This window comes from Corticium candelabrum, chromosome 13 (assembly GCF_963422355.1).
Source record: "Corticium candelabrum chromosome 13, ooCorCand1.1, whole genome shotgun sequence".
Classification (NCBI taxonomy): Eukaryota; Metazoa; Porifera; class Homoscleromorpha; order Homosclerophorida; family Plakinidae; genus Corticium; species Corticium candelabrum.
Genome location: NC_085097.1, coordinates 4,672,237 through 4,682,236, shown reverse-complemented (window position 1 = coordinate 4,682,236; position 10,000 = coordinate 4,672,237). Strand labels below are relative to the sequence as shown.

General features: G+C 41.1%; 1 protein-coding gene across 2 annotated transcripts in view; it reads left to right on the top strand.

The window, feature by feature from the left end:
* Positions 1 to 681, top strand: part of LOC134189316 (uncharacterized) — a 1,112-nt gene extending 431 nt beyond the window's left edge. The window contains exons 3-4 of one of the 2 annotated variants that reach the window (XM_062657547.1): positions 324 to 368; positions 421 to 681. In XM_062657547.1, coding sequence (XP_062513531.1) covers positions 324 to 368; positions 421 to 611 — 236 coding nt within the window. In that variant the 3' untranslated portion in view covers positions 612 to 681. The remainder of the gene's footprint in view (positions 1 to 323; positions 369 to 420) is intronic. The other variant, XM_062657548.1, reaches the window with a different exon arrangement.
* Positions 682 to 10,000: the final 9,319 nt, after the last annotated feature.

Below are 10,000 nucleotides of genomic sequence, written 5' to 3'. Positions count from 1 at the left end.
TTTCAATTGTTTCTAGTACATCTATGGTGAGATGCTATTGTAAAGCACTTTCGGCGGTCTGGCGGCGCGCAGCACCGCCCCTGCACGGTACCGGTGTAAATTCGATAATATATGCAGTTTGTCCGTCATAGACTAAGTAGATCCTCATGCTAAGTAGATCTTCATGCGTATCCACTTGAGAAGATGTCTAGGGCGCCTTTCTCTAATCTCCACAGTCTAATCCGGTTCAGGGTGTATTACTACAGTGGATTAATTAACCGGAAGTATTTCAGTGGAAGCAGATTAGAGTGAAATATAGAAACATACAAGTAGACGTGAGCATGCGCATTGTGTTAGTAGTGCGAAATGGGGCCCATTTCATCAAATACGTAAACGCGACCTCTGTAACGTAAATGCTTCTACAACGTTCTCTGTTGACAGGCTTGCTGTATCAAAGCGTCTTCGCTTTATTTTTGTGCGCATGCTTTGGAAGTACATTTCAAGAATCAGTGGAAAAAATGAAGAATTTGAATTTGAAGTTGCTACAAAGGGCGTTTCATTCTATAAATGGCTTAATAAAACGACTTCTTTTTCTGGTAGTCAACAAAAAGTTACAGTTAGGAGTGTCTTAGTAAGGGTTGAAGAGGGGTAGTTTGTCTTGTGCTGAAAACGTATTTAGCTGTGAGTTGCACTTGTGTTAGTATGCCCCCAGTGGGAACTGCGTTACTGTGTGTGATGCGATAGAAATAAATATTATTATGTGTCGCTATGTCCTTCCATAATCGGCAAGTGGTGTCTTTACCCCATCTTCACAAGTTTCACAAGTTTCACAATTTACTTAGCCTCGTTCCCAGACTCTCTCGCGCTAGTCTTGTCCGGTGCCCGTATGACAATTCCAGGCGCGAGAGAGTCTGGGATCATCCCGCCTACTTCCTGCCATATCTCCTTTCTAAATGCTCACTAACTGTCACCCCCAACGTCATCAACTGTCACCCCGGACGTCATCAAGTGTCCCGTAACTTCAAAATCAGATTAGCGTTAGTCTAATCCAATAAACGTATCACAGTGAATGCTATGACCATTGTTTGGTGTTTGTGGCATATCCAGCACTTGCAGACAACTGAAGCATGTTGATAAGGTAAGTCTATGGAGTGTTGGTGACGGGTGTCGTGTAGGCTTGTAGTCTGAGATTTACAATTGGCGGAGTGATGACTTTCTAGCTAGTTCACACGCGGCCATTAGCATTTGCGCGCAGACTAGACTCTGTAGAAAAAAGCGCGCAATGGCAAGGGAAGGGGTTGATCTTGACGTGAAACTACTGTCTGGAGGGTCAACTTGAAGCTTCCAAGGCTATTCTTTCGCGAAAAGATGTATTTGTTTTCATACTTGAAGGGTAGACGGTAGTTTCATGTCAAGATCAACCCCTTTCCTTGCCATTGCGTGCAGAGTCTAGTCTGCGCACAAACGCTAATGGCCGCGTGTGAACTACGTAGAAGGTCATCACTCCGGATCCGCCACTTGTGGATCTCAGACTACAAGCCTACACGAACCCCGTCACCAACACTCCATAGTCTTACCTTTTCAACATGCTTCAGTTGTCTGCAAGTGCTGGATATGCCACAAACACCAAACAATGGTCATAGCATCCACTGTGATACGTTTATTGGATTAGACTAACGCTAATCTGATTTTGAAGTTACGGGACACTTGATGACGTTCGGGGTGACAGTTGATGACGTTGGGGGTGACACTTAGTGAGCATTTAGAAAGAAGATATGGCAGGAAGTAGGCGGAATGATCCCAGACTCTCTCGCGCCTGGAATTGTCATACGGGCACCGGACAAGACTAGCGCGAGAGAGTCTGGGGACGAGGCTAAATTTACTGTCGTCACTGGGGTTTGAACCTCCAAACCATGGAGTGGTTTCAATTGTCGCTAACAGCTAAGCCACGGCGTTAGTATTGAGCTAAGCCACGGCGTTAGTATTGTTATTATTGTTACATGTACCAATTGACCACACCTATCTTTACAAACTATTAGGTAATAATTCACCGGGACGGTTTGTGGAGTCTGGATGACCTCAACCGAATTAGGTTGTAACCGTTTGATCAAATTATTTAAGTATGTACACTCTAAACACCTCAATAGTCAAGTCCAGTACTCTTATGTTCGCGTTCACTGTGACTCTGGAACTACGTAGTGAAGCACCTGTGTTGGTTTAGAAACACTTAACTAATTGCCTGTGACCTACTAAGTGATTATGACGTCAATAGCTTGTTTACTGTGACTCCACATTTACTGTTACTGACACAGACGTGTTTTACTGTGACTTACAATACCGGCAAAAGCACGTGGAAAAAAGAAGAAGAAAATTTCTAGAAAAAAGACGAGATGCAGAAAAGACATCACGGAGAGCTCTGACATTACAAACGAGATGTATGACGACTACGAAGTGACGGAAGTTGATAGTGATGTTACATTGACCAGCCAAGCTTAGACAAAAACTACCAAGCGTTGCTGAAAGCATGAAGCTTTGCACTAGAGTAACTAATAGTAATGAATTAATTGACATGGCCTCTGCTTACGTGACCACTTATCTGTAAATCATATCGTAACCATAATGTTCTAATAGATTAATGGTCTTTAATATGCAGAAACCTTATCCTCTTGAGTGTGTCTTATTTACATGCTATGTTTAGCATCTACAAGAAATCCAAGCTCTTGCGCTTTCGAATGATGCCAAGATCGTCGCTTACCGATGAAGGACACAGGAGTTATAGCGATTTTTGTAAATACACAGTAAAAGCAAACAGAGAGCAGTTGTTGGTCGAGACTCCATAAGTAGAATGAAACAGTAAACCAAGCCTTGTTCCTGCCGGCATATTTAAAGACAGATTTGTGACTCTCACTGCACGTTTATCTTTTACATTGCAATGAGCACGTTGTGCATGAGTTGAAATTTCGGCTAGCTCCACAACGCCTTCCAGTGGTTGTTAACCGTAATCGTAAACCTTGACCGCATCCTGCGTCTTTCTCTCGTCAGCGTCAGTGCATGGACGTCCAGCGAACTCACTTTCCATGTAGGTCACTACGTCGTCAGTAGACGTTACTGCGGTCAGCTTAATTATTAGCTTACACGTTTTAAATGCGCGGACGTGTTGAGCATGCAGACAACGAGTGTGACACGAACAAGACACCCTGTGTGGGGTCTCGGTGATCACGGCTTGATTTGTGCATGCGCACGCGCCGCATCGTATGAAGGCTCGAGAACTGGGAGCGGGACGGTGATAGCTGTAGGTAGAAAAGAGCGCGAGTCTGTACAGTGCATGAGCGTTTGAGGCAGACTAATGAAGAAACCAGAAACGCTGTTGCCTTTTGATTTTGTCGTATTGAAAATGGACGAATGGCCAGCAGATCGATTCGCATTGAGACGCGAATATGGATAGGTGGAAACGAGATATGGATTTAGGCGACATCCGGTGTTCGATGTTGCAATAATATCCGCGCACGAATCGACGTCGTGGCCTTGAAAATTGGAAAGGCCGAAAGGTGCATCGATTTTTTTCGTTTTTCTAGAAAGTCTTTTCGATTTTAATTTTTTGGAATTAAAATATGGATATGTGGCCAGCGGATTCATTTTTGAAACATTGAAATATGGATAAGTGGAAAAGTGCAACTATGAAGAAGTGGAAACAAGATATGAGTAAGTAGAAACGAGATATGAATAAGTGCAATATCCGGTGTTCAATGTCGCAATAATTCACGCGCACGCAACGGCACTAGGATAATTGGAAAGTGGAATGGTCGAAAGGTGCACGGATTGTTCTACTCTACGAGCCCAGCTCGTCTTTGTATACGAGGAAATACGGTAAATCACTAAAATGGTGTCTATTTGATTAGTCTACAAATGTCATCGATCTTGTTTAGCTCTATTTGATGTTCTGTATTATTCAGATTTTACATCAAGTTTGGCTTAAGTTAATTGAGAGGAAGCTAAACAAGAACAGGTGTGGTATAGCTGAACACGCCTCTACAGCGCAATAGGCTTCAATAGCATAAACTTCCTGTGAACGATCGAGCTTGACGGTCAGAGTGTCATATTGTGTTTTCTTTTTGTAGAGATGAGGTCTCATAGTCACGCAGTAACGAAATTGGCTTCGAATTCAATCGCTGTTGTCGACAGCTCTTACTGCGATGCTCCTCCGACACTCAATCAGTCGTTTGTTCCAGATCCTGTATCAGTACATTCTACCGACGCGTTCGTGGACGTGAAAACAGAAAACAGCTCAAGCTCTGGCAAGCGCATTGTCCGTCTACGCGAACACTTGCGATGGAAGAAGAGAATTCCGTGGAACGGCTCGGCTGTGGAAGGTTTTTTAGTTGTCATCAGTTTGTTGGCAATATGGGCTACGTCTGTAGCCACCACAGTGGTCGGTGCGCTTTCTCTAACGTCTGAGGTGAGGCACTTTAGGAAATACTGTATGCAAAGCACATGCTAGACACATGCATGCATGCTACAGTCATCATGCGTTGTAACACGTGATACTAGATTGCGGTCGGTCAATATAAAATGAAATGTTTGCGAAAACATTAATATTAACATTCTGTCATTTTGCCTGGTCATAGACATCGCCTCATTTCATTTTCCTAGTCGTTCTCAGTACGTGTAGTCGTGTTGTCGTGTTGTAGACGGTTGAGCAGAACAGTGAGCAGGGAACTAACCTTTAGGTAACAGGTTGGAAAGCATATCGACCTACTAAAGGTTCGCATGGTCAAAGTCTGTATAGCTACAAGTCGCAACACGTCTTGTTGTGTCAAACACACACTATTTAGGATTCGTATATATATGTCTTATATATGCATATTTAATTTATTATGTATTTGTAACCCCCACATTTAGCCATTCCCTCCCAAACTTAGCACTTAGTAATACATCAGGCGGCTGCAGCTTTGTTGGTAGCTGTCACGCAAGCCGTCAGCTTGTTAATCAGCTATTAGGCTATTTTTCTAAATCTTTGTCATCAGGATTAGATGAGGCTTCTTCTACTTGTACAGTAGATATGGTTGAAATTCAGGAGAAAGTTGTGATGAAAGATTTGCCTTGTCAGCAGTTATCGAGTGTCCTTCCAGCCACTTTTCCCGATCTCTCTGTTGCTTCGCAAAAATTATTACAGTCACTCCTTGACGGAATTCAACTGCAGGCTTTGAAACAAGGGTGGAGCATCAGAAACAGAGCAGTGATCAATACTATAGCTTCTCCTTATGCTGGAGCTTGGTTAAGGGCAACACCAATTGAAATCTCTGCCTGGCCATGCTTCATCATGAATTTATGGTTGCCATCAGGATATTGTTGGGCATTTCTATATTTCCTGCAGCAAATTCCAACAACGCTTTTAAGATATATATGTGGTCAAGTCATTGACCACTTTGGCAATCATCTGTTAGGTTGCAGCTATGACAGTACCTTGTTGAAACGCCACAATGCTTTATGTGATATAATGTGGCATGCATTACTGTCTGACAACAAATTTTGTAGAAAAGAACAGAACTGTTCTGCTAGTCATCGATCTCATCCGGTGACATTTATCATCCGGACTTTCTTAATACTGGGAACCCAGCATTTTTCGACATCACTGTCCGCAATTCATTGCAACCACGTTTTTTCTGCGCTGCTGCTAGGGAAGCTGGTGCAGCCGGAAATGCTGGAGAAAGGAGCAATGAACACTCATACTCTCAAAATAGTAGCCGTGAACAAACTAGGAGCTGCTACGATGAGTTTAGAACGCGTAAACAAAATAGTACCCTCTGAACAAAACAGGAGCTGTACACGCGTAATAGGGGAATCATTTGAACAACTTGTGGCTCATTCTCTGCTTCTGTGGATGGCTGGACCGTAAGCTTCATGCAGGAAGATATTGGGCCTTGTATCTTTCTTTCAGCAAGTTTTAGTATTTGGTAAGAGTTCTCTTTTATTAATGTGACTCAATGTCGAGCAGATTTCTTTCCTATCTCTATAGAAAGTTTGGGATATTGGACTCCGGCCAGTCTCGAAACTCTAAAACTAAAGCTTTGAAAAACACCGACGTTCTCTGGGACTACTTTGAATCAACTCTCTGGAATCTTTGTAAACCATTATCGGTTAAACTTTGGGAGTACAATGCAAAGTTAATTTAAGGAGAATTGCATTAGAGCATGATCTTGCGTTTGGTAACGTTTTTTCTTCTTTAGATGACACTATGATGTAATACTAAGTTTAAAGTTAGGGAGGGAATAAATAGATGTATGTGATACAAAATATTATATATATATATATATATATATATATATATATATATATATACACATATCCTCCTTGTGGTTGAAAACTTTAGGACTTGGTCACCAATTAGCCTAGAGGTTTTAAAGCGATTGCACATAGAATATCATTCCATAACAATTCGTCTATTAGTCAGTCTGTATGTAATTTGCACCAGCAACTTTCTGTCAAATTGCGGCTTCTTAATGCAAGAATATTGATAGCTAGATTAGAACTGGAAAGTAGAGTTGGTCCTAATTGGGACCTGTAGATATATGAGAAATATTGCAAGGCAATTGAGAGTGACTGACAGAATTACGCAAATCCGGTGAAGCCAATGACATACGCCGGCATAGCGCACGCCAACAAGCCACAGCACAAATCATAGACAACGATTAGAATACTAAACACATGCTTTTTCTTCTTCTAAAAATTACGAAACATTACCAAACACACGTAGTTAAATAAATAACGCTCAGTAAGTCACAACGTAAATAGACTAATTAGAACGTATCTGCTGTGAAGGATGCTAATGACGCCACTGACGAGATGTTTCAAAACATAAATGGTATACGTCTAAGTATAAAACATAAACCTGATATAACAGCAATCGACTGTTGCAGGAACTGGCAATGTTACCAATTTTTCTCTCGCTCTAGTAAACATCAGTAGCTTTGCTGGACCGTTCGTTTCATGTGCTAATTGGACCTTTCTCAGTAAATCGGAAATAATGGCGGTAAACATATCAGATTACCTAGACGTATGCGCATCCATATTGTGTAGCGTTGCTGGAGCGACAATATGGATCAAAGCAAAGAAACTGTAAGTTGCATCTAGATTATGAATTAATTAATATATTGCCTCTCGTATGTGTTGTCTTTTTCTAGGAGATCCTTTCCCCACGTTATCCCGTTCTATATCGCTTTCCTTTTTGTCATTAATGGTAACATACATTATATTTTAGGGAATCATGTTTTCGTCACTTAGCTTTTGTGTCTAGTCTTTCTAACTTTGACGACCATGATATTGGGCAGAGAGCGAGCATTTTGTAGCAGAAAGAATCTGTTGGAAACCATACCTAATCCCACGCCTTTTTGCACAATTTCAGGTATTAAAATTTTTCACAATAATTCAGTGGCGGATTCAACGCGGTGTAATAATTTATATTTATGACGTCACTATCAATAAATTACCTACAAACGCAAGAGATTGTCTAAATACAACAGCATTCAAAAACAGCATGATAAAAAGAAATTCTAAAAAATTTCAGTTTAAATTTTTAAATTAATTTTTACTAGCTACATGAAAACGGAGTCTTCATGACACCCAGAGGGAGGATAGCCTCGCCCCTGAGCCTACCGCGCTCATGCCGAGATCTGCCACTGTAATTGGTCGTCTATGCGTATACGTTTGTTTACTCTTGTTTCAAATTTTTAGGAGCCGGATTTCAGTTTATCTACAACACATTGACGTTTTGGTGGATGTTTGCTATCGTCAACATGTGGTGGATAATAGCTTTTCCAAACAGAGCAAACCAGTTTAAGACTAACGCAACAAAGATTCACGTATTGCAATCGCTCGTTGCATGGGGAGTTCCTCTTGTGTTGATCACTGCAGTCGTCGCAAACGATGGTTTTGCATACAGCCCATTTGATATCAAATTTTGTTCCGGGTCCACTAAGCATTGGGTCTACTTTACTTTCGTTCTACCGCAGCAAATAGGTACGGCAATTGGAATATCTTTGCTTATCTGGACTTTCTTTCAATTACGACGAAAGGTAAAGATCCTTTAACTAGGATTTATAATTTATGATTTTATTATAGTTTAGATGAATTATAAAAATGTGTAACAACTTAAATCTGGCTTACCACAAATCACATTAATTAAATAAAGTATATAAAAAGTACATCGTATTTCCTTAATAAACGCCGCCATAGAATAAATGTCGCTCTTGTTTAAACGTTTTAGCGGAGAGTACAGATAAAATTTATACACCGCTTTCGTTTAAACGCCGCAGTTGAAGCGCTTGCCCAAATATTGTATGTAAATTACTACAAAATAGATCAATTTAAATTAAAAATAAAAACAGAAATTTGAAATATTAATGGTTCTTTATTTTATATATTTTACTAAAGGTAATTTTGTTTATTTTAAATTAAATTTGATCTAAAACACATCACATTTTAAAATTACATAAAAATAATTTAAATTATAATACCTAACTACAAGCTAATTAAAGATAGGCTAGAAATTTAATCAAATTTAATTATTCCAAGTTTAAATTAATTATCTCACCTACTGGCAATCTTCAACTACTCACTCAAGATAGAGGAGTGTAGTCTCGCGTAGCCAAAACCCTCTCCACCTACATCCTTCCGGCGAGAGATAATCTGGGGAAATGCCTTATCCATTCTTGTTCTGCGCTCCCCAAGAATCGTGGAGATAAAGACTTTTTTTATAGATAGCAGGAGGTCTGAGTAGGTGTTGCTCAATCGAATTCCGCTCGTCTCGCGTGTGTAGTTACTGGTTAGTTACAATTGTAATGAATTAACAAAGATATGTATGCCTGTGAACGGACATCCTACTAAAGAGAAGACATTCGTTCGTCGATCTTGTGAATTTGAATAGCGTGTCGAACACAGTAGCGCAACAACGAGACAGAAAAAAGCGTGAATTCCCACAGCCACGTTGATCATGCTGCTTGATCCGAGAGACGTTTTAGTCCCTCGAAACGTCAGAAAAATACATGTAAGAACACAAGGCGCTATAGCGGCACTCTGCATTCAAACAACACGCTAAACGAGCAGTAACTGAATAAGACTAGCGGACGGCGAAAGAGGGTCATGACTAAACAAAAGCACGCTCCATGTCTAGCGTCAGACTCACAAGATCACAGCAATAGATATAGAAATCAGACGTCGATCGGTGAAGAAGTACAGCCTCACGGACAATTTGGACACAAAACGTACGTCTCTCCTGCAACAAGACAGTAGTTTAAGGTCTACAGGTCGAAGAAAGAATATCTAATTAGTGTATGTTTACAGGCATGACCGTAATCAGCACAAGCAAAATGAGCGGAATGCGATTGCATGACACCTACTTAGACCTCCTGCTATCTATAATGAGGTCTTCCCCCTGATTCGTGGGGAGCGCAGAACAAAAATTGTTTAGGCATTTGCCCAGACCTCTCGCCGGAAGGATGTAGGTGGATGGTCTGGCTACGCGAGACTACCGGCAATACTTTGGCACACGCGTATTAACCGAGAACACGTCTTACGGCAGTAGGCACGGTCATTACTTTGGCTGATCTGTTCGCCGCAAGCTTGATCCTATTCGAAGTGTCTGCGATGCGAGGTGTTGTTTTATGTGTTACTCTAGCCATATGATTTGAAACTGTTGCCCAAGTCTTGACGAGTCTCGAGTTACGTCATCAGGCGGGTTTGTGGGTTGATCATGCCTTTACTGTTGTATACGTTGGGCCTTTGGGCCGTTAAGTGCTGTTCTGAGTAGGGCACTAGTTGTAGAGAGACGTTGCGTTGAGAAATCTCGAAGACCCCAAGATTCGACTTCGCAACTGCGACGCTAGAATCCATTTCCGGTTTACGGACATCGTCCGTGTCCACGTTTACTGGTCTGTTGTGAAGTTTTTCTCTTATCCAACGTGTCTGTTTTATGCTACTGTGATCTAACCCGGCAAGTAACTTTCTGTTGAGTTCTAGAAAACTT